The 25,042-nt window shown below is 37.5% G+C and overlaps 4 protein-coding genes across 5 annotated transcripts; all 4 read left to right on the top strand.

Annotated features, from left to right (window-relative positions):
- Positions 1-2,473: 2,473 nt before the first annotated feature.
- On the top strand, positions 2,474-4,312 carry LOC110756694 (40S ribosomal protein S15a). 2 transcript variants are annotated; one of them, XM_021958148.2, is made up of 4 exons: positions 2,474-2,591; positions 3,232-3,372; positions 3,486-3,646; positions 4,052-4,312. In XM_021958148.2, the coding sequence occupies exons 2-4, from the start codon at positions 3,240-3,242 to the stop codon at positions 4,148-4,150; spliced, it is 393 nt and encodes a 130-aa protein (XP_021813840.1). In that variant the 5' UTR covers positions 2,474-2,591; positions 3,232-3,239; the 3' UTR covers positions 4,151-4,312. The 2 variants fall into 2 exon arrangements, with proteins under 2 accessions (XP_021813840.1, XP_088105840.1); XM_088249714.1 differs by lacking the exon at positions 2,474-2,591 and adding an exon at positions 2,664-2,684.
- A 3,047-nt stretch (positions 4,313-7,359) lies between these two features.
- Positions 7,360-10,130, top strand: LOC110756738 (ras-related protein RABE1c). The gene is made up of 9 exons (XM_021958204.2): positions 7,360-7,528; positions 7,622-7,737; positions 8,056-8,128; positions 8,291-8,391; positions 8,625-8,690; positions 8,945-9,042; positions 9,269-9,331; positions 9,414-9,509; positions 9,684-10,130. Exons 2-9 carry the CDS (start codon positions 7,665-7,667, stop codon positions 9,759-9,761), a joined length of 648 nt encoding a protein of 215 aa, XP_021813896.1. The 5' UTR covers positions 7,360-7,528; positions 7,622-7,664; the 3' UTR covers positions 9,762-10,130.
- Positions 10,131-11,407: 1,277 nt separating this feature from the next.
- On the top strand, positions 11,408-15,834 carry LOC110756644 (uncharacterized). The gene is made up of 8 exons (XM_021958086.2): positions 11,408-13,152; positions 13,338-13,564; positions 13,655-13,987; positions 14,120-14,366; positions 14,492-14,620; positions 14,708-14,923; positions 15,036-15,159; positions 15,277-15,834. The coding sequence occupies exons 1-8, from the start codon at positions 11,608-11,610 to the stop codon at positions 15,516-15,518; spliced, it is 3,063 nt and encodes a 1,020-aa protein (XP_021813778.2). The 5' UTR covers positions 11,408-11,607; the 3' UTR covers positions 15,519-15,834.
- Positions 15,835-18,045: 2,211 nt separating this feature from the next.
- Positions 18,046-23,241, top strand: LOC110756645 (uncharacterized). Its single transcript, XM_021958087.2, has 9 exons — positions 18,046-18,197; positions 18,520-20,155; positions 20,346-20,572; positions 20,664-20,996; positions 21,157-21,403; positions 21,514-21,642; positions 21,727-21,942; positions 22,226-22,349; positions 22,765-23,241. The coding sequence occupies exons 2-9, from the start codon at positions 18,605-18,607 to the stop codon at positions 23,001-23,003; spliced, it is 3,066 nt and encodes a 1,021-aa protein (XP_021813779.2). The 5' UTR covers positions 18,046-18,197; positions 18,520-18,604; the 3' UTR covers positions 23,004-23,241.
- Positions 23,242-25,042: the final 1,801 nt, after the last annotated feature.

Here is a 25,042-nt window from a genome sequence, read left to right on the forward strand (position 1 = left end):
ACTTGGTTTAATTTATCTGCTTTAGCTGGTACTTTTGAAAATGAAATGTTGTAAGTGTGTACAAACAAAATACTATATAAAGCCATCTTAATTAGTAGATCATGAATAAGCCAAGGCTAATCAATGTGAAGAGAGAGAACGTTAACGTAAAAGGTATACACCACGTGACATGTAAGTTTCTCTCGAACATTAACGTAAAAGGTATACACCGCGTGACATGTAAGTTTCTCTCATTCTCCGTAGTAAGATAAAAAGAACTCATAAAAACCAAGAATTATGTAAGTCTAAGCATACAGATAAACAAACCTCTCCTATTCTACTTTGTTTTCCAGTGCCTAGGCTCATTGACAAAGCTTAAGTTTGACCTCTTCCTACTATGGGGTTGACCAATGTTCATACCCCATACAAATGTACCTGTAGAACTGCAAATTAATAATCAGCATCATCATCTTATATATATATTGACAAAAAAAAATCTATATATTCCTTTGCAACTGCAAGTAGTTCTTGTTTGGTTGGTGATTCTCCAACCGTCCCTGATGATGTTAATTCTTAATTATTCCTATATTAATTTTCAATAATTTAATTCATATAATAAATATTAGCACGACTAAATAAAGTCCTATAACTGTTGTTATCCTGAAATCTATACATGTTATGTTTTTTTCTGTTTTTATTCTCCTGAAAATTAAATAAAAAATAAAAACTAAGTCAGCCTCCTGTCTTCGGTGTGCAAAATATTAACAATCCTCAAAGCAACTACGTAATGACATGTGGACAATTGTTCAGCGTCCAATCTGAAAATCAAGTTGGAGTAATTTGCATGGTTTGAGTCTGTGACTGCAGAAAACAAACCTTATTCTTATGTTGTTATTTGGGGGAGAGTTTAAAAAATAAAAACATTATGGTTGACGAGGTTGAAATTCGGGAGGTCAAAGTAGGAGATTGTCATTTAGGTCTTGTTTTCAACCTTGAAAAAATGAGTTGAAATTCATTTACACGAATGAGTCTTCTTCCCCGTGCAAATATATTATTATGAGATTTTGCATGGTCTACGGTTGGGTATATATTTTAATGAGCTTTATGGATCTATACGGTCTGTATTTTTATGAAGTCAATTCATCTCTCTTTATCTTGCAAATTGAAATCCAATTTATTATAAAAAGTTAGCCATATGATATGAATCATCATGTTTACGATGACCATTTGCAGGCCTTTATATAAAAGGAAATGCTTACTTCACATACAATTAGTGTTCTAGAAACAATTAATATTTCTAGTTTATTATGAAGTGAATAATAACCACAACTTAATTTGGTGATATATATATATTGCCAAAATTTGGAAGCGGGGAGCGGGGAAAACTTACACATACATGTATTATGAGGAGTTGAACCCAGTACCACTTGGGAGAACACCAAAAATCTGGGCAAATCCAACTAATTCACGATAACATTTTTTCATTAGAATCTATGAGTTTATGTAATATTATCATGTTTTAAAACTTCCAGCCTGTCCAATAATTTTTTATTTTATTTATGTGGCACAAAGATTCCAAAGCATCTCCTTGTGTTTAGCATATGATTTTTGCTTATCCAGATGATTGTAGCTTATATGTACATATTTGATTTATTTAGCAAGTTAAACACAATTATCGATCAACAATAATAGTAGTAGTCTTTTTTAGAGAAATATTTTGGTTTAAAAAATAGAGAGTTGTCAATGATACACCAAAAAAGTCATTATAGACTCGTTAAAATGCAATTTTTCTCCAACATTTTCATACGAGAGGAATGCATGATGATTTTTTAATGTTAATAATTTGTCGAAAATTATTATAAAAAGTAAAGTTGTATATTTATTTTGACTTAATAAAATGGGACTATAAATTCATAACTTATCTCACTTAATCAACATTAAGGACTTATAAATATAACAAAATGTAATGTGTACGTATGATCATACCATATATGAACATACTACTCCAAAGCAAGGGCGGAAGCAAGAAGCTGCCTAGGCTGGACAATATAGGCCACTGCAAGATTTGAAAATACAAAATTTAGGGCTAAGTTTTAGAAAAGCTTGCACATTCTAGCAAAAATTAGTCCACCTCGTCGAACTAAAATTAACCTATCCACTTCACGGACTCTCTAAAGCAGAATTTAGTCGGTCATCCACGCATAATATATGAAAAAAAAAAAAAAAAAAAAAAAAAGTCCATCCTTGCGAAATTTATAGTTATGCCCTTGTTCAATCTCAGGCAAATCATAGTGGTAATTACTCACCAATTTCAATCTCATTTAATAACCAAATACAAATACAAACAAGTACCTAATTTGGGCTGCATAATTCCAGCCCGAACTTTAATATAATTGGGCCCGATGGATAAAGAGAATGGGCCTAACAACTAATTCGGTCCTTAAGGAAACGACGACGTGTTGCAACAAAGAAGGGTCCGTAAGGGCAATTCAGTAAAAGGCGCCCTCATTCCCACCAAATATATGTGCTCGGTTTCACTAACTCGTTCCTTCTTAAGCCCTAGAAACCCTAGCTCTCGGAGGCGCCTCTGCTGATATTGCGCATCTCTTCTGGTACGCCAAGACTTCACTCTAAAACTTCATTCTCTTCATCAATAAGTGAAACCGTTTCGATCTGTGTTCCTTTTGAGGCTCTTATTTGTTTATGTATGACCCTTTTCATTTCTTTTGGATGATTTTTTGAGGTGTAGAGTTGATCCTAACACATCTAGATCTATTGGATATTGCTTTGATCAATTTGGTTTCAAATATGTTTTGATTAGGCGCTTGTGTAGTTGTGATTCACGATTTAGTGTGTTTCTCTGGATTGAAATGCTGAAACTGTTTTTTTGCTCAAGGCCAATTGTTTGTTTTGTGTTTTATTTTTGTAGGAATAGATGTTCTGGAATTGGTTTAACAAATTATGAGTCTTGAACAAACCACAATAGTTGTTTATTGAATCTTGATTGATATGTTTGACCCAGTTAGAAATGGGAAGAGGGATCAAACTACCAATATGGTGGTTGATTGCGTTTATTATATAATTAGTTAGACTGGAAGATTTGACAAGTGAATCTGTGTAGTTCTGGTCCCATTGGGTAGGAACACATTGAAATGAGGTTTCTAATTACATGTTTCTGTTTGTCTCATTTGTTTTATTTGATTTTTTGTGCAAAACCCGATGATCATAATGAATTCTTTTTATAACATGCAGAAGCGACAATGGTGAGAGTTAGCGTTCTGAATGATGCTCTCAAGAGCATGTACAATGCAGAGAAACGGGGCAAGCGCCAGGTCATGATCAGACCATCATCCAAGGTCATCATCAAGTTTCTTTTGGTGATGCAAAAGCATGGTATGTATCTTTTATTTAATTTTTATATTCGCCACTTGCATCATTTCCCAGATATTTTGTAGTTGAAATTTTTCTGATTATATAGACATTTATGTTTTTGTTTCTCTCTATAGGATACATTGGTGAGTTCGAGTATGTTGACGATCACAGGGCTGGTAAAATTGTGGTCGAACTGAATGGAAGGCTTAACAAATGTGGGGTTATCAGCCCTCGTTTTGATGTGGGTGTTAAGGAGATTGAAGGCTGGACTGCAAGATTGCTTCCATCTAGACAGGTTAGCCAATTTTTATCAGTTAACTATTTCAAGCCTAGAAACATGTATATTTCTTGATGGATTCCTGTTGAGTAATAACATTGTAGTTTGGATTTGTTAACATGTGTATTTTTTCAGTAAACTTTTAGAATGTAGAAAGATGTGCGGGATTAGTTCATTATATTTGGTTGATCATGTTAGTGGTGGTGATTCATATAGCTCTGTAGTTGGTTCCCATTTGAATCAAATGTTGAGATATCCTGTAATATGGTTAATGTGTTATAGTAATCTAGAACCCTTATATTGATTCCTAGTCTGGTTTGGATGTCTCATTTGATTCCCATATTGTGTTTCATGGTACGCAACTGTGCCATTGTGCACATAGCTTATTCTGCTGGGCTTATGGTTTTTGGCTTTTACTTGCAGTTTGGATACATAGTGCTGACAACATCTGCTGGCATTATGGATCATGAGGAGGCTAGGAGAAAGAATGTCGGTGGTAAAGTGCTTGGTTTCTTTTACTAGGCGAGGTTTATTCCAGGAATGAGAATTGAGTTTTCCTTCTAATGAAGAGCTTTTGGGTGTACTTTTGAACATCATAGGTTACTTCTATGTTTCAATTTGTGTTTGTTTTGAATGCTAATAGAGGTTTTTACTGGAATGTTATTTGCTAGAATTTATCTTTAAGTGTTTGGTTATCCATAGTGCATCTGGTGGTTGTGGCCTCAGTCTTAAATTATCTTATGAAATCCAACATTTTTGCGTCCCTCAGAATAATTTTGAATGGCTAGTTTTTTGTCGCAATAATGAATGAATAGAAGGTGGGTGTTGCAGGCGGTGCTTTGTTTTCTGCATGTCATGTAGAGACGTTACGTTTCCAGGTTTTAATGGGTATTTGCTCCTCATGCATATGGTTTTCAAAATGGAAATTAGCATCTCCTTATTGATCGGTTATCTGCTATTTAAATGCGGTGCGTTTTGACCACAATTTCTGTTTCTCTTGCTGTCTACTACATACATTCCTTGGGTGGGCTTGAAAATTGGAAGAGCCGACGAATTTTTATTTTTATTTTTTTGGCTTAAAGGTTCAGACAAGAAAATGATTTTGTTCATGGTATGATGATTCGTTCTCAAGGTTGTTGTCGACCTTTCCACAAAGTTTCTTCATGGTCAAGTTTGGGTTATCAAAATTGCTCTTGCAAACTGTAAAACCATCCAATTACTTATATGTGTCAAGGTTAAATGGCATGGGAAATGATTTCCCATCAAATCCATTCCGTGAATCAAACAAGGCCTAAAATTAGGCGGGCAATAATCAGTGACGCTTGAATTTTTCAAATTCCAATCCATTGTGTTCAAGCAACTAATTCGTCTGCTAATTTTTTTCAAATTCCAATCCATTGTGTTCAAGCAACTAATTCGTCTGCTATTTTTGTTTCAATGATTCAACAGCGAATAATTCGATCTGTTATTTAATATTTTTTAATTTTACAAGGGACTTGTAGTTTAAATGATTAGGAGCTTACAAGGGTTTGGGCGGAGCTTAGCTTATACATGCGACATGGGGTTTTTATTGCTTCATCTTCTTCAAGGTTGGTTTGAGGTTGGCAATTAGCTTTTTTAGAAAGGAGGGGAAGGGGACAAGAGTGATAACCATCAAATCATACAATACATTTTTTTGTGCTTCATGTCCTCTTAACATCATTATTTGCATCGCTTTCAACCTCTACTCAATTAATGGTCCACATGGATCTTAGACATCCCACAATTAAAGATTCATGCTGTGGTTAATATAAACACACACACACACACATATATATATATATATATATATATAAATGATTACAAAATTACATACAAACCCAAGAGAGAGAGAGAGAGAGAGAGAGAGAGAGAGAGAAGAAAAAAAGGGAAAAAAGAGGGAAAGAGAAGAGTTATGTAACGTTTGAGAATACAAGAGAGAGACTACATGAACCAGCGGAAGGTCTTTATTAGGAGAGAATGCTAATGAAATAGCATTAGGGGAACATACGTAAACGCTGGATTTTCTTAAACCATAATATCAAAGTGAACACAAAGAGAAACACACACTTGTTGAAAAACTGCCAAAGATCTGTAGTTGCCCTACCATCAAATCAAAGCCAACATGACTTGTTCAAGTTTCAATTGGCTAAGCTTTCTTTCTCGTCTGCACTGCATCATCATCGTCGCCTTTGTTGGTAGTAGTAGTAGTAGCAACAAAACCACCAACTTCACCAACGACGGTATCGCCGCCGCTCCCGACTTCCATCGGTGGCCGGACGGCGAAGAAGTAGCAGAGATGAATGAGATGATGCAGAAGCAACAAGACTAGAGAATGTGTTGTTGATAGATGTTAGAAAAGGTTACAAAGGAAGAGCAATGTGTTGTGACGTTTTGTAGGTGCAGGGAAGGTGGGTAGAGGATCTTCTCAGCATATACTCTAAGCACAACTTCCTTTTGTGTTCCTTTCTATTTTACCTTTTTCCTCACTTTTCATTGTTTTCAATTACTCTTTATTATTTTTTATTTTGGCTACAGTGTTCCTAACTCTTGATCCAACGTTCTAAATTTGAAGTTTCTAACTCTAGATCCAACGTTCTAAATTGGAATTTTCTAACTCTTGCTCATTTGTAATGTATTTTTTAAAATTATAAATAAGCGATAGTCTAAACTACAAAGGAGGGGGATTTCTGATGTACACACTATGATGCCTTAGGGATTTGAACTTGAGACCTCTGATTTGCAAGTCAAGTTCCTTTTCTCTTGGACTAGACCCTATTGGCTTATTTTTATCAATTTTCGATAACAAGGAATTCGACATAAAATCTATTGATAAATTTTCCCTAAATTTATTTGATTTATCAAGAACTCAAAGCAACAAATTATTAAATTGTTAAGCTACGTGAGTTTTTGGGCTTCTTTCCGAGAAGATCAAGACAAGGTTCTTCGTTCGAATGACTTGGCTACATGTTTGGGCCCAAAGTTCCAGGGATGAAATGTTGAGATTTAGGCAGTAAGGGGGCCCAATAAGAACCCAGTGAAAAAAAGGTCTTGATTTGCAAACCAGATGTCTCCTGTTCGAATCCCCACGGCATCATAATTATGTGTGTGTGAGAAATCTCATCCTATGTAATTTAGACTATCGCTTGTACTAAAAAAAAAAAAAAAAAGGTAATGGGGGACATTGATAATAAAAATTAGTTTGTGTTCCAAAAACAAAGTTGAGAGTTGATTCCCGTAATATGAAAAGATGTTGAATCATTAGCTCCATATTTTTTGAACTTGAACTTTATCTATCAAGAAAAATATATATCTTTTGAACTTGAACTTGATCTTTATCTATCATTATCTTATACAATCAACTTGAATTTCTTCGAATTTGGTATTTCTGTTTTATTATCCTTTCGCTGTGAATTTAATAAGTATTTTATCATATCACCAGATTTTGTTTATTAAAAAAAAAAAATCAATGTGGGGTCCACTTTTCTAATTTTATGCTTAATATTTCCCTTTTCATATTGGAAATACACACTGGATTTTGCTCAATATAAAAAATATTAGGTAAAAAAAGTAAATAGAGATTTTTTTTTTTCATTTGTAACATTATATTTCACATAATATTTACGCAAAGATGACATAGAAAAAGAAATTATTTAGTTTTTTAGGCGCTAAATAATGAAAAAAAATAAAATGAAAGTACAAAAATAGCAGAGAAGTCATTCAGTGAAGCCGGGTGTACGGAGACGCTGAGCTCTGCATACAGTAGAGAGTCACCCACGTATCATACAGAGACAGCCAAGGAGGTCCTGAACCAGAAGAAGTCCTCTCAAATTCGTTGGATCGCTTTTCATGTCCCCGACCACTTACTAAGCTTCTTCACAGGTTTCCTCTCTCTCTCTCTCTCTCTGCGATCTTCTGCAGTTCTTTGAATTTTGAATTTTTATTTTACTGTTTTGTTTTCCATTTTGGTTGCAGAACGAGTTTGATTTGCAATTTGGGTTGGTGATAGAATCAATCCATGGCTGCGCCACCGGCAAGGGCTCGGGCCGATTACGATTATCTCATCAAGCTTCTCCTTATTGGCGACAGCGGTTAGTTATTGTTATTGTTTGATATCCTCCTCTGTTTGGTTCCCGAGAAAATTATGGGAGAAATGGAAGTTGAACATTTTCGAGATCTAATGTGTTTTTCCTTTACTTCGGTACACTGGGAGCCAATGTGAATGATCTATTTATTAACAAAATATATTTTTCTCAAGTGTTCTTAGTTGCAGAATAATGGGTGTGTCGAAATATTTAATTGTGTCCAGTTTGAATATATCCAATTTTTGATAAACGATTGTGTTTAAGGACCTGACTATGTGTGTAATTTGTTCATGAAAATTAAACATTTTCAGCTGAATGTTTCAGGTGTTGGGAAGAGTTGTCTGCTTTTGCGCTTCTCCGATGGCTCCTTCACAACAAGTTTTATCACCACTATTGGGTTTGTATACTTGGAAACCGTTGAATTTTTGTATATGGAAACTTTTAGCATTATGAAAAAGTTTAATGAACTAATATTTTAAGTCAGTGAGACATGGTCATGATGTGCTTTCTTGTAGAAGCTCAGCTTTGTTTAGCATCTCTTACATATTTTTTTTTATAGGATTGATTTCAAGATAAGAACCATCGAGCTTGATGGCAAACGGATTAAATTGCAAATCTGGGATACAGCTGGTCAGGAACGATTTCGAACTATTACTACAGGTATGTGCTTGATATTTTACAAATAGTTAATTTTAAATAGGAAAACGCACGTTAGATGCTGCTATTTGGACGAGAGGAGAAATCTGATTGTAACTACTTGTATAGGTGGTACATACTTCATTCATACTAGCTCGGGTTCATTTTTGAGAGATAATTTTGATTTTCTTCTTGAATTACGTCCTCTCTTACTGTAATGCAGGAGTTTTCTTATGTATTTCTGTTATGCTCTGCAGCTTACTATCGAGGAGCCATGGGTATTTTGTTGGTGTATGATGTTACTGATGAGTCATCATTCAACAGTAACTTCTCGTTTTTCCTTACCTAAACATATGAATTTTGGATAGCATGCCCATTTTTTACTTATCGTAATTATTTCAAATCTTGTGGATTGGAATGTAGAAATTTCATTCTCATGGTTCATTTTGACTGTTAGTTCTACTTTAATTGTGGTGGATGGTTGAAATCTGCCTTGGTATGGTGGCACTTCTTCCATCTGGATGATTTTTATATTTGTATCTAGTGCTTCATATGGTAATTGTCTCTTCATATGCAGACATTAGGAACTGGATTCGCAACATCGAACAGCATGCTTCTGTCAATGTCAACAAGATACTGGTGGGAAACAAAGCTGATATGGATGAAAGCAAAAGGGTATGTAGTTTGTATTTTTTCACTTACAGGAAATGCACTTCTTTTTAAACCTGGTGGTGGGTCACCTAAAAGACTAAGACGATTAGATGTGGATGAATTTAGTACCCTGTTGGGTTCAACATGACTGTGCTAGACTTGTGCACTTTCTCCCTTCCTACCTCTTTTTGCATGTGTTTGTGTGTGCACACTTGCCCAGGCTTTATCAATGAAATTATCTGTTTTTTAGGCTGTGCCTACATCTAAGGGTCAAGCTCTTGCTGATGAGTATGGTATCAAGTTCTTTGAAACTGTAAGTAGTAATAAACCTTTGGTACTTTGACTACATAAGAAATTCTGTTCTGTTTATATATTGAAAGAAAACTGTTCCGCAGAGTGCAAAGACAAACATGAATGTGGAGGAGGTTTTCTTTTCAATAGGCAGAGATATCAAGCAGAGACTTGCAGAATCTGATGCCAGGGGCACTGAGGTGTTTTTCTTTTCTATTTTTTAATAGTAGAACTACCTTTCTTATTTGACCTATCGTGTCCTCCGTTTATTTCTTTAGCTTGTCAAAGTCAGTATTTTTTATGCTCTCCAAAGTGAGAATAATTTTCTTTCACCAACTATTCTCTCAACTCCTCATTTTGTTTGATGGTTTCAGCCTCAGACACTTAGGATTAACGAACAAGACAAAGCTGCTGGTGGTCAAGCTGCACAAAAGTCATCTTGCTGCGGTTAGTAGAAAGAGGGAAGGTTCTGTTGGTCGTACTGATTTGGGTTTGAGGGGAAACTTGATAACTTTATGGTGGGTGCCTCTCTTAGATCTCTCGACTACCAGCATTAGTATTAAAAGTAGTTTTCATTTTTAATTTATTCACTCAAATTTGGAATTTTTAATATGACATTTTCCACCCTTCCATCGTTCTGGTCTAGGGGGCTTGTTGTCATTGCCTCTGTTTGCTTGCTTGTCTCGATGTAGATAGAGATAATTAGGTCCGAGCTTCTTGTCAAGAAAAATGCTTTAGGTGTTTCCTTTGCCTAGTTTAACTGATATTATAAACTTTCTCTTCAAAGTTCAAACGTTGTGAATTTACCTTCCTGCAGTAAACCTGGCTCATATTTACATCATTACCCGTTGTTTCTCCACTTTTTTTTTTAATAATGTACGGATAGTACATTACACTCGATGAACCAATCCAACATCCCGGCCAGAACCCAGTTTCTCTCGGATTTGGGTGAGAGATGAGAAAGATTTAGCAAAATGTGCACATTGGCAAAATGACATTTCTTGCGGCAGAAGGCATCCTATATGAAATATGCCTCCTTTATGTGAGTGATTTAGAGAGGGCTAAAGAACACCCCAGATAAAATATGCTTCACAAAATTTTCTATTTTAAGCAGACCTTTATCAGAAAATAAGAACCAACCATTCATAGGAAGAAGCATGCCATAATTTCTACCCGTTACTTTAAGGGTTTACCATATAATAGGTCTTTAGTTGTATTATAACATGGAGCAGGACATTCCAACACAGCTTCAATCCAATTACAACATGTGTGATGTAATATTTGCTTCAAAGAAGGATAGGAGTGATGAACATAATGGAGAGTCCACTTCGCCATGGTCGAACACGAATGGAATCTAAAATTTGCAAATCGGGTGCATAAATTTATGGTGAAATATATCTATCAGTTGCATAAATAAATACATGATGAAATCTCTCCACTGTAACCATTGACGGGATATTAAGTACTGATCTGGAAGAGCGACTTAGAAATAGCTCTCCTTGCCGGAAACGATTGGAATACCCATGGGTAGAGTTTGGTTAGCTAACCAACACACAAAACCAAATTTAATTGGGTTCTTTTATTATAATTTGAAAGTTTTTATAAAAACCGACATTTATGAAAGCATGTATGGGCCAAATTTTGGCTATTTATGACAATAACTCTACTTTGTGATCTCATTTCGAGTTGAAGTTAATGCACTCATATTCCAGAATGTGCATGAATGAATGTACGTATTAAAAAGGTACTAGCCTCTTCGCAGGGGTACGCTTGCGAGAGGCTTTTTTTTTTAAAAAAATAATTTATTTTAGAATTAAAAAAGATGATGGGTAGTTGTGTTTCATAAAAATAGGATTTATTATCTGATTTTTCTTTTAATTTTTCTTTTTTTAAATATGAAAAAGTGTGAATTTACCATATTATCCTCATTTAATTAATAATTTCAATTCTTAATGTTTGCATTAACCAAGGACATTTTCTGGTATTTTGAATGTTTTACCATTCTCTGTCTTTTGCTTTATATATCTTTTTTTTAAATATAAAAAAGTGTGAATTTCCAATATTATTATCATTTAATTAATAATTTCAATTCTTAATGTTTGCATTAACCAATGTCATTTGATGGTGTTTTGAATGTTTTACCCTTCTTTGCATTTTGCTTTATATATATACAGATAGATGATATGATCATTGGGAAACTTATTTGATTGATTTGTTTTTGCATTGGTTTTGATTCATGTTCTGAACAACTTGTGATTGAGGTCTGAGCTTCGGAGGTATAATTTTCTGTTGGTAGCCATGACGTGGTTTAGAGCAGGGTCTCGTGTGGCAAAGCTTGCCATTAGGAGAACTCTATCAAACAGTGGATCATATGCGGGGAGGAGGCTCCTTCCGTCGCAAAATCGACACTTTCACACCACATTATGTAAATCAAAGGCCCCAGTTCCTTGCCCTGTGCCTCTCTCTAGGGTAACGGATAGTTTCCTGGATGGAACCAGCGGTGTTTATTTGGAGGGGCTTCAGAGGGCTTGGGAAGCCGACCCCAACAGCGTCGATGAGTCGTGGGACAATTTCTTCAGGAATTTCGTGGGTCATCAGGCCTCTACCTCGCCTGGAGTTTCAGGCCAAACCATTCAAGAGAGTATGCGTTTGTTGTTGCTTGTGAGGGCATACCAGGTTAATGGTCACATGAAAGCTAAATTGGACCCTTTGGGTTTGGAAGAGAGAGCAATCCCAGATGATTTGGACCCTGGTTTATATGGGTTCTCTGAGGCTGATCTTGATAGGGAGTTCTTCTTAGGGGTCTGGAGGATGGCTGGGTTTTTGTCTGAGAACCGTCCCGTGCAGACCCTTCGGTCCATCCTGACCCGGCTTGAGCAGGCTTACTGTGGGACTATTGGGTATGAGTATATGCACATTGCCGATCGTAATAGATGTAACTGGTTGAGAGACAAGATTGAGACTCCAACACCAATGCAGTACAATAACAAGCGTCGTGAGGTTATTCTTGATAGGCTTATTTGGAGTACACAATTTGAGAACTTCTTGGCCACTAAGTGGACAGCAGCAAAGAGGTTTGGGCTTGAAGGTGGAGAAACTCTGATTCCAGGCATGAAAGAGATGTTTGATAGGGCAGCAGATCTCGGGGTTGAGAGCATAGTTATTGGAATGTCTCACAGAGGAAGACTGAATGTATTAGGTAATGTGGTTAGGAAGCCTATGCGGCAGATATTTAGTGAATTCAGTGGCGGTACAAAGCCTGTGGAAGAAGTTGGAGGACTATACACGGGGACTGGTGATGTCAAGTATCACTTGGGAACCTCTTATGATCGACCCACGAGAGGCGGGAAGAGAATTCATTTATCTTTGCTTGCTAATCCAAGTCACTTGGAAGCTGTGGACCCTGTTGTTGTTGGGAAAACTAGAGCAAAGCAGTATTGTTCGAGTGATGCGGACAGGACGAAGAATATGGCTGTGTTGATTCATGGAGATGGTAGCTTTGCTGGACAAGGTGTTGTCTTCGAGACACTGCATCTAAGTGCTCTTCCTAATTACACCACTGGTGGGACTATACACATTGTGGTGAACAACCAAGTTGCCTTCACAACTGATCCAATGTCCGGAAGATCTTCACAGTATTGTACTGATGTTGCCAAAGCATTGAGTGCTCCTATTTTCCATGTAAATGCTGATGACATGGAGGCAGTCGTTTATGTCTGTGAGCTTGCAGCTGAATGGCGCCAGACTTTCCATTCTGATGTTGTGGTTGATTTGGTGTGCTATCGTAGATTTGGGCATAATGAGCTGGATGAGCCATCTTTCACGCAGCCCAAAATGTACAAGGTTAGATCATCTTTCCTTTTCATTAAAAATTTGATATTCTTACCTGATTGAAGAAAACAAATTTGTATTTTTCTCATGATAAAATCTCTGTCTCACTTAAATGGTATTTTATATGAAAGTATAAGTGCATCTATTAAGATGTGCAAAGCTGAGTCTTGAATCTTTTACTTACTGGGGGATTACAGGTTATCCGGAATCATCCCTCAGCTCTAACAATCTACCAGAACAAACTTCTAGAATCTGGACAAGTGACCAAAGATGACATTGAAAGGATACAGAACAAGGTTAATTCAATTCTCAATGAAGAATTCTTGGCTAGCAAGGATTATGTTCCTCAAAAAAGGGACTGGCTTTCATCTCATTGGTCTGGATTTAAGTCACCTGAACAGATTTCCCGTATCCTGAATACTGGGTATAGCACTGTTTTTCTATCAGTTGCACCTGTTCTTCCTAATAATCGATTTGACTTAATTGTATTTTAATGAATTTATATCCTGCACAGGGTAAAACCAGAGATTTTGAAGAGTGTTGGCAAAACAGTCACATCCCTCCCAGAAACTTTTAAGCCTCACAGAGCGGTAAAGAAGAACTATGAACAACGCGCACAAATGATTGAGACTGGTGAAGGAATTGATTGGGCAGTTGCCGAAGCACTTGCCTTTGCGACACTACTAGTAGAAGGTAACCATGTTCGATTGAGTGGTCAGGATGTTGAAAGAGGCACATTTAGTCATCGGCATTCTGTACTTCACGACCAGGAAACTGGGGAAAAGTATTGCCCTCTTGACCATATTATGGAAAACCAAAATGAGGAAATGTTTACAGTTAGCAACAGGTAATGAGTGATTACTTTTTATAGTGTTCCCCTTTGTAAGGTTGTAGGACAGCCAGACACCACCATATGCTAAATTGGTGTTTTCATTTTTAATTTACCGTGTACAGAAGCTAATTGTGTTTTTATGTACAGCTCACTCTCTGAGTTTGGTGTTCTTGGATTTGAATTGGGCTACTCGATGGAGAGTCCAAATGCATTGGTAATCTGGGAAGCTCAATTTGGTGATTTTGCCAATGGAGCTCAAGTTATATTTGATCAGTTTTTAAGTAGTGGGGAGTCCAAATGGCTTCGTCAAACTGGGCTTGTTTTGCTGCTTCCTCATGGTTACCTTGGCCAGGGCCCTGAACATTCTAGTGCACGACTGGAGCGATTTCTTCAGGTATTCTTTTGTCAAATATGGTTAATCCCTCCTCCCCCTTTCCTTCCTCTCTTCTTCCCTTTTTTCACAGTTTAGACAACAGTAGTCTCTGGCATGGATCTCCGTCTTAAATAATTTTATTACAGATGAGTGATGACAATCCTGTTGCCATACCTGAGATGGATCCCACACATCGGAAGCAAATTCAGGAATGCAATTGGCAGGTTGTTAATGTGACAACTCCTGCCAACTACTTCCATGTTCTGCGTCGTCAGGTGACTTAAAAGCTATTTCCTTTATCAGCATTTTCCAGTATCTTGAAAAGTTTATGCAGGTTCTAATGTTCTTGTCTCGTTTCTCAGTTGCACAGGGAATTCCGTAAGCCTCTTATTGTGATGGCTCCTAAAAACCTGCTACGGCACAAGGAGTGCAAATCAAATTTATCCGAATTTGATGATGTGCAAGGCCACCCAGGTTTTGACAAGCAGGGGACCAGATTTAAGCGCCTCATCAAGGACCAGAATGACCACTCTGATCTGGAGGAGGGTATTAGACGTCTAGTTCTTTGCTCTGGGAAGGTAGTATATTCAAGGAACAAATTATGACTTACATAATTTTATCTTAGCCAAGGAACAAATAGTTAATTCTATCGCGTGTGCTGTATTTCGGGGTTCCCTTGCTTGCATGCAGCTTTATTATGAGCTTGACGAAGAGCGAAGAAATGTTGAAGCAAAGGATGTTGCAATTTGTAGAGTGGAACAGCTTTGCCCCTTCCCATATGACCTTATCCAGCGAGAGCTGAAGCGATATCCAAGTATGTACCTCGAACTTGCCATTTGAAAAGATCACATTATACTAGCTGTGAAATCAAATCAAGTGATAAATTTTGCTGACACCATGAGGTTGACATTTCCTAATTTGATTCCTTCAGATGCTGAGATAGTTTGGTGCCAGGAGGAGCCAATGAACATGGGTGCATACAGCTATATTGCACCCCGCCTTTGCGCTGCCATGAAGTCTCTCAGCAGAGGAACGATCGACGACATCAAATATGTTGGCCGTGCTCCATCAGCTTCCACAGCCACTGGTTTCCCTCAGGTTCATGAAAAGGAACAAAGCAAGATTTTGCACAACGCTGTGCGGCCGGAGCCAATTGAGTATCACATCATCTGAAGCCCGTGCATATCTATCCAAAACCAAACAATGACGTGTTTATAGATCCTTACATAATACTATATCTGAAGTTTCCTATTCTGATTTTTTGTTGATCCAAATGGTGATTTTTCACCATGGTATTCCATGCAAGCCGAGCGGCGTCTCAAAGAGTAAGATTTTTTTTAATCATTAAATAACACAAGATGCTTTATCTTCACAGTATTTCCCCATGGTATTCCATGCACAAGTGTTTTTGAGATTAATGTCAAGATGCTGTATCATTAAATAACACAAGATGCTTTATCTTCACAGTATTTTACCTTCCTCTATTAAATCTTTGCTTGTCTTGATGTGGATAGAGATAATCAGGTATGAGCTTCTGGTCAAGAAAAGGTGTTTCATTTGCCTAGTTTAACTGATATCATAAAGTATCTCTTCAAAATTCAAACATTGTGAATTTACCTTCCTGCAATAAACCCGGCTCGTATTTACATCATTACTCAATGTTTCTCCACATTTTTTTATAATGCACTGACAATTAGGGGTGGCAATGAGTGGTGTCGTGTTGAGGTTGCACATGAGTAATGGGTTGGTGTTACCATCCCTAATAAACGAGATGACTCATTGTCAAAACCCACTTGTTATTAATTGTGTCTTAATGGATTGACTAGAATTTGACCTGAAAGTTTTATCGTGTGGGTTGCGAGTAGTTCATTGGGTTGAGTTGGAAATTTCCACCCCTACTTAGAAGTTATAATACACCCAATGAACCGACACAACAACCCTAACCCAGTTGCTCTCAGATTTGGGTGAGAGATAAGCAGATTTAGCGAATAGTGCACATTGGCAAGATGACTTTTCTTGCAGCAGAAGGGATCCTATATGAAAATATGCCTCTTTTATGTAAGTGATTTAGAGAGGGCTAAAGAACACCACAGATAAAATATGCTTCACAAAGTTTTCTGATTTAAACATACCTTTATCAGAAAATAAGAACCAACCATTCATAGAAAAAGATGTTGCAAGCAAAGTATCGAATGGTGCAGTTTCTTTGTGTGAGCAACGAGGTTCTCCAATTTGACATGTTTTTTTCTTCATGAAAGCCTGAAGCTTTGTCTCCACGTGATGAAATAAAGGGAAATTCACTATTATACCAAATATAAGGGCCTAAATTATAATAAAAAAAACCTATATGAAATAGACTTTATAAACACACCCAAAGTCCATTTATAGCATAACAAAGAGGCTTTTAACTTCTTATAGATTACAAAATTGCCATCGATTTCTTAAAACAAGCACAACCTCAAAACCTCATAAAAAAAAGCTCAAAACACTCAATAGGGCATCAAAGTAATTTAATAATCAAAATTAAATTCAATAGAGTCATCTGTCATTTTTTGGGTATTTTTTTTATTTGTTTATAAAAATTAAATGGTATAGTTTATGATTTATCTACATCATTAGTGCTAAGAATGAATATATTACTAAAGTATCTCTTAAATAAAGCAAACTGAGAAGTTCCGAGTGAAAAAAAAAAAAAAAAGGAAACAAGGTGTTGAAGAAGTAGCTTGAAAAAGAAGCAAGCCAACCAAGGTGGTTGGTGTGAGTGGTTCGGCACTCTCATTCATTAAGAGAGGTTAGGGGTTCAATCCCTGCTCTCGTACGGAGTCACCACTTTGGCCAACACTTTACCCCTTACGGGCCGACCCGGTGTGAGTGGGGATTAGTCTGGGTTGTGGTTAAGGTTTAAAGGTGTCACCCATAGTTTGGGCCCATCCAGGACCACCTCATGGTTCAGACCAAAAAAAAAAAAAAAAAAAAAAAGAAGCAAGCCAGATGAAGAAGGAAAAGATCTTGGGATTAGGGATGGCAACGGGCCGGGTAGGATAATACCATCCCCGTCCCCGCTCTCCATCCCCGGTCCCATCCCCGAACCAATCCCCGTTTAATAGGTTTCGGGGAATCCCCGTCCCCATCCCCGTCGGGGGACTATCCCCCATACCCGGCCCGAATCCTCGATTTTTTTTGCATAAAAAAATATTTATCATACATTTTAACATTAAGTTTCATATTAAATTATCATTCAACACATTCAAATTAACTATAAAGTTCAACTCAACTATTTAAAATCACATTAATATGAAAATCCAGAGAAAATTAGGAAGAATTAGGAGAGGGAGGTTAACTTAGGGTTAAACATAAATATTATAATTATATATTTATTTATTTAAATATAAACATATATATTTTCAGGTCGAGTTCGGGGATGGGGATGCCAATACCATCCCCTCCCCATACCCGTTGGGGATTTTTCAAGTTCGGGAATCCCCGTACCCGATACCCGTTTGGCCCCGAAATCTCCCCCCATTAGGGTCGGGGACCCGACGGGGACCCGTCTCCACGGGGATTTTTGCCATCCCTACTTGGGATTGCTTTGGGCATATAATTTCCATAAATCAAAATTATGTTCGGGCTTGGGCATGGATTTGGGCCTACTTTACCCGACCTACCCGCATTAAAGTATTAAAATAATAAGGAAGTAAGATTTTTTGGTTCAGACCAAAAAATATGAAATAAGAAATAAAATGTTGCGCTCAGAAAGCTCAGAAAAGTCACCGTCGCTTCCCAGCGATTAGGGTTCCCCTATTCTCTTCTTCCTTCTATATCCCTCGTTTTCTCTTCCTCTGTCACTCTCAGGTATTCCCTGATTTCCGTCGATTTCAAGCTTTTATCTTTCGGGTTTTTTTTTAATCTCGTTTCCTGTTGACCGAAACGAAACTTTTGTTTCTCAAAACATTAGGTTCACGGAACAGTATCGTTTCTCTGTAGATCAAAATTGTCAGAATAGTTCTCATGCATCAGTTTTGTTAAATTTTTTTGTTTTCATTTTGAAAATAATCTGTCTCTGTGATCTCATTCAAGTTTGATGCACTCATATTCCAGTGTGTATGTATGAAAGTATTAAAAGGTATGATAATTGGTATGCTTATTTGATTTGTTTTTGGATTGCTCTCAACAGGGTTTTGATTGATGTTCTGAAGATTTGTGACGTAGAATTTTCTGTTGAATTGGATAAAATTGTGTGATAGATTGGGTTGGTAGCTATGACTTGGTTTAGAGCAGGGTCTAGCGTGGCAAAACTTGCCATTAGGAGAACTCTATCAAACAGTGGATCATATGCAGGTAGGAGGCGGGTCCTTCCGTCGCAAAATCGAGACTTTCACACCACTCTATGTAAATCAAAGGCGCAATCCGCCCCAGTTCCACGCCCTGTACCCCTCTCTAGACTAACTGACAGTTTCTTGGATGGAACCAGCAGTGTTTATTTGGAGGGGCTTCAGAGGGCTTGGGAAGCCGACCCCAGTAGTGTTGATGAGTCGTGGGACAATTTCTTCAGGAATTTTGTGGGTCAGGCCTCTACCTCGCCGGGAATTTCAGGCCAAACCATTCAAGAGAGTATGCGTTTGTTGTTGCTTGTGAGGGCATACCAGGTTAATGGTCACATGAAAGCTAAATTGGACCCTTTGGGTCTGGAAGAGAGAGAAATCCCAGATGATTTGGACCCTGCTCTATATGGGTTCACTGAGGCTGATCTTGATAGGGAGTTCTTTTTAGGGGTCTGGAGGATGGCTGGGTTTTTGTCTGAGAACCGTCCCGTCCAGACCCTTCGGTCCATACTGACCCGGCTTGAGCAGGCTTACTGTGGGACCATTGGGTATGAGTATATGCACATTGCCGATCGTAATAGATGTAACTGGTTGAGAGACAAGATTGAGACTCCGACACCAATGCAATACAATAGGCAGCGTCGTGAGGTTATTCTTGATAGGCTTATTTGGAGTACACAATTTGAGAACTTCTTGGCCACTAAGTGGACAGCAGCAAAGAGGTTTGGGCTTGAAGGTGGAGAAACTCTGATTCCCGGCATGAAGGAGATGTTTGATAGGGCAGCAGATCTTGGGGTTGAGAGCATAGTTATTGGAATGTCTCACAGAGGAAGACTGAATGTATTGGGTAATGTGGTTCGGAAGCCTTTGCGTCAGATATTTAGTGAATTCAGTGGTGGTACAAAGCCTGTGGATGAAGTTGGACTATACACAGGGACTGGTGATGTCAAGTATCACTTGGGAACCTCTTATGATCGACCCACGAGAGGTGGGAAGAGAATTCATTTATCTTTGCTTGCTAATCCAAGTCACTTGGAAGCGGTGGACCCTGTTGTTGTTGGGAAAACTAGAGCAAAGCAATATTATTCAAGTGATGCGGATAGGACCAAGAATGTGGGTATCTTGATTCATGGAGATGGTAGCTTTGCTGGGCAAGGTGTGGTCTACGAGACTCTGCATCTGAGTGCTCTTCCTAACTACACCACTGGTGGGACTATACACATTGTGGTGAACAACCAAGTTGCCTTCACAACTGATCCGATGTCTGGAAGATCATCACAGTATTGTACTGATGTTGCCAAAGCATTGAATGCCCCTATTTTCCATGTAAATGCTGATGACATGGAGGCAGTCGTTCATGTCTGTGAGCTTGCAGCTGAATGGCGCCAGACTTTCCATTCTGATGTTGTGGTTGATTTAGTGTGCTATCGTCGATTTGGGCATAATGAGATTGATGAGCCATCTTTCACGCAGCCCAAAATGTACAAGGTTAGATCATCTTTCCTAGTCGTTAAAAATTTGATATTCTTCCTTGATTGAAGACAAAATTTCTTTTGCTCATGATAAAATCTCAAAGTCTCATTTTATTGTGTCATGGTAAAAAATATCGAAAGTATAATGCAACTATTGAGATGTGCAAAGCTGAGTGTTAAATTTTTAACTTATTGGGGGTTTACAGGTTATCCGGAATCATCCCTCAGCTCTAACAATCTACCAGAACAAACTTCTAGAATCTGGACAAGTGACCAAAGAGGACATTGAAAGGATACAGAGCAAGGTTAATTCAATTCTCAATGAAGAATTCTTGGCTAGTAAGGATTATGTTCCTCAAAGAAGGGACTGGCTTTCATCTCATTGGTCTGGATTTAAGTCACCTGAACAGATTTCCCGTATCCGGAATACTGGGTATATCACTGTTTTTCTATCAGTTGCACCTGTTCTTCCTAAGATCCGATTTCACTTAATTGTATTTTAATGAATTTTATATCCTGCACAGGGTAAAACCAGAGATTTTGAAGAGTGTTGGCAAAGCAGTCACAGCCCTCCCAGAAACTTTTAAGCCTCACAGAGCAGTAAAGAAGGTTTATGAACAACGTGCACAAATGATTGAGACTGGTGAAGGAATTGATTGGGCTGTTGCTGAAGCACTTGCCTTTGCTACACTACTAGTAGAAGGTAACCATGTTCGATTGAGCGGTCAGGATGTTGAAAGGGGTACATTTAGTCATCGGCACTCTGTAGTTCACGACCAGGAAACTGGGGAGAAGTATTGTCCCCTTGACAATATTATGGCTAACCAAGATGAGGAAATGTTTACAGTTAGCAACAGGTAATGAGTGATTACTTTTTATAGTGTTCCCTTCTGTAAGGTTGTAGGACTGCCAGACACCACCATATGACTTATTTGATGTTGAATAAGTACTTGGCTAAATTGGTGTTTCTGTTTTTAATTTGCCTTGTACAGAAGCTAATTGTATTTGTATGTACAGCTCACTTTCTGAGTTTGGTGTTCTTGGATTTGAATTGGGTTATTCGATGGAGAGTCCAAATGCATTGGTAATCTGGGAAGCTCAATTTGGTGATTTTGCCAATGGAGCTCAAGTTATATTTGATCAGTTTTTGAGTAGTGGGGAGTCCAAATGGCTTCGTCAAACTGGGCTTGTTGTGCTGCTTCCTCATGGTTACGATGGCCAGGGCCCTGAACATTCTAGTGCACGACTGGAGCGATTTCTTCAGGTATTCTTTTGTCAAATATGGTTAATCCCTCCTCCCCCTTCTTCCCTTTTTCCACTTTAGACAACAGCAGTCTCTGGCATGGATCCCCATCTTAACTAATTTTATTACAGATGAGTGATGACAATCCTTTTGTCATACCTGAGATGGATCCTACACTTCGGAAGCAAATTCAGGAATGCAATTGGCAGGTTGTTAATGTGACAACTCCTGCCAACTACTTCCATGTTCTGCGTCGTCAGGTGACTTAAACTATTTTGTTTCTCGGTATTTTCCAGTTTCTTGAAAATTTACTGCAGGTTCTAATATTTTGTATCATTTTTCAGTTGCACAGGGAATTCCGTAAGCCTCTTATTGTGATGGCTCCCAAAAATCTGCTACGGCACAAGGAGTGCAAATCAAATTTATCCGAATTTGATGATGTGCAAGGCCACCCAGGTTTTGACAAGCAGGGGACCAGATTTAAGCGCCTCATCAAGGACCAGAATTACCACTCTGATCTGGAGGAGGGTATTAGACGTCTAGTTCTTTGCTCTGGCAAGGTATTAATATTCCTAGATTTCCTCCATAAATAAAAGCACACACATACACGTGTCTATGTTGTTTGGCTTCTTTACTTTATAATTTTACCAGTAAAGTAATTAATAGGCTTTTATTCAGCAGACCTTGGAGAATGAAAGAATTATGAATGGAACCTGACAGAAATAGATCAATAATACTTTGTTGACTTGTAGAGAATTATGACTTATATCATTTTATCTTACCCAAGGAACAAATAGATAATTATATTTTCTGCGATGTATTCTTGGTTTTTCCTGCATGCAGCTTTATTATGAGCTTGACGAAGAGCGAAGAAAGGCTGAAGCAAAGGATGTCGCAATTTGTAGAGTGGAACAGCTTTGCCCCTTCCCATATGACCTTATCCAGCGAGAGCTGAAGCGATATCCAAGTATGTACCTTGAACTTGCCATTTAAAAAGTGAATAATATACATTATGATTAATGGAACTGCCCTAGCTTGCTCCTTTCCCTTTGTCAAGATTCTAGCCAGTTTCCCTCTATATTTTATTTGATGTTTTTATTTTGGGGTATGTAAATTGGATTCCTGTATTGCATCTCAATACTTTGACCATAGGATAATGCTAGATGTATAAAGAATTCCAATCATTATTAACAAACTGTGTGGCAGGATATGTAGTGGTGTCATATCAACGTGTGTGCAAGATGTTAGTTTGATACACAAGACATGCCTACTCAGCTGCTACATTAGCATATAAATTAAAAATATACAGTCCTGAGTTGATTTAGCATTTTCCTATTTTGCTGACATCATGAGGTTGACAATTTCTAATTTTATTCCTTCAGATGCTGAGATAGTTTGGTGCCAGGAAGAGCCAATGAACATGGGTGCATACAGCTATATTGCACCCCGCCTTTGCTCTGCCATGAAGTCCCTGGGCAGAGGAACGATCGAAGACATCAAGTATGTTGGCCGTGCTCCATCAGCGGCCACAGCCACTGGTTTCTATACGGTTCATGTGAAGGAACAAAACGAGATTGTGCACAAAGCAGTGCAGCCAGAGCCAATTGAGTATCACATCTGAAGCCCGTGCATATTTATCCCAAACCAATGAATGACGTGTTTATAGATACTTACATAATACTACTATCTGAAATTTCCTATCCTGATTTTTTGTTGATACAAATGGTGGTTTTTCACCATGCAAGCCGAGCGGCATCGCAAAGATTAAGATTTTTTTCTCTCATGTGATGATGCACAAGTGTTTTTGAGAATAATGTCAAGATGCTTTATCATTAAATAACAGAAGGTTGGTTTGGCCATTCCCGATGATTTTTTTGGTTCAATTGTACTGCAATCCCCTGTTATTATGGTTGAAGTATTTGATGAAGCATATGATTATATCAATTCGGCACATGTCTAACTGTGAGGAGAAAAACTTTCCTGCCTGTCCGCCTAACTATACTTTTGACTCTGAAATCTGTGCAGCATTTTTATTCCTAGACTCTAGTTGTTGTAGGTATCTGAGGATTACCAACGATGTGTTGGGTTTTCATCATTTGGTAAAGATGCTGAACAAATAGGGTTAGAATTTGTGTCAATTCTAAAGCGTACTTGTACTTTGCATAGCATGTGCTTAATGCTTAATACAGGCAACCACTAGTGGAGTTGGCAAAGCATTTTAGTATCAATTAAAACTATATGCACTTGTCATGTTGGTCCAACTTAATTATTTTATTTTAAATTTTGGGGAGGGAGAATGATTCGATAGCAAGAAACAGAAGGCAAAAGCAGTGCTTTAGCGTTTATCTATCTTCCTGGTAGTTCTTGACGAATCTTAGCCAGTTTGTAGACTCTGAGCACCCATATTTTGGTTGTAAGTTTTGCTTCAGGAACTAGTTTTGTTCCTTAATTGTGGATTAGATAAAAGGAAGATGGAGATAAACCTCTAAATTAGAGCAAGATTTAATGCTGCATGACATGGGTTTTTATTAATTTAAAAAAAAACACTTCAAAGTTAATTCAACTTTTTGAGTACAAGCGATTGGGAGAGGGTGAAAGAGATGAACCAAGTGAGCAAGTCAATTCAACATAAACCAAGGGCAAGGGCACATTGGTTCAAGTAATATATATAATGGGTACCCTACAAGTCAAGGTTTTAATCAACACACTGCAAACGGCAAATACAAATGTGGAAGTATGAGATGGATGGCATTTTCAGTTAATTAATTGCCCTAAAATAAAGATAATTAAACTATGTCCCCCTCTCCTTTAACCTAGAGCCACTAATTTCTTGCACTAGATCTAAATTCGGCTTGGCCATGAATGAAATTTCATTTTATAATTCCTACTCAAACTCTCAGTGGCAATTTATCAATGAGAAGCATATATGTTAATTGGATTAGTGCACTTCCCCTGGACCTGTAGAATGTGAATCAGAACATATTATTATTATTATTATTATTATATAAGTTTAAAATGTGTTTTATAATATCTTCTAAATCATTATTTTTCTAAATTATTATCACTATATAAACTTTTTATTTTATAGTCACTGGTTCAAAAAAAAAAAAAATCTGTTAATTGCAAATTTTATCTGATTCGGATTGTCTCTGGCTGTTTTCCATCTGGCCAAATTGATAATGGATGATAGTTTGATTGACATATTGTGCCCAATTTGTTTGTGGCCAAACATATTCTCTAATTAAAGCATATATGCATGCATATGAGCACATGACCCTCTCTTACAACTTCTATATTTTCCACTGTATTTTATAAAATTGTGTTTAAAAAAAAGTATTATAAAACAACTACTAAAAGCAAATAATTGAATAAGATTTTGCTGCCATAGATCTGCATTGTATATATAGTCACATTTAGTCTCCCTTTTTTGTTCATTAATTTTCCCCTAAACTTATTGTAATTTCATAGGGAAAGATCCCATCATTGTAATGTGTAAATAAACAGTCACTTATGGTTGGGTTGATCAAGAGAACCATGCAAATATAAGTACCCAAAACAGAGAATAAATGGTGAAATCAAATCAAATTATGCCGTTTTCAGGCATCCTTTAGTTTGGCTATTGCTGTCAAAGCCTTTTGAGATTTTATGTAGTGAGGTACC

This window comes from Prunus avium, chromosome 2, assembly GCF_965620075.1.
Source record: "Prunus avium chromosome 2, drPruAviu1.hap1.1, whole genome shotgun sequence".
NCBI classification, from domain to species: Eukaryota; Viridiplantae; Streptophyta; class Magnoliopsida; order Rosales; family Rosaceae; genus Prunus; species Prunus avium.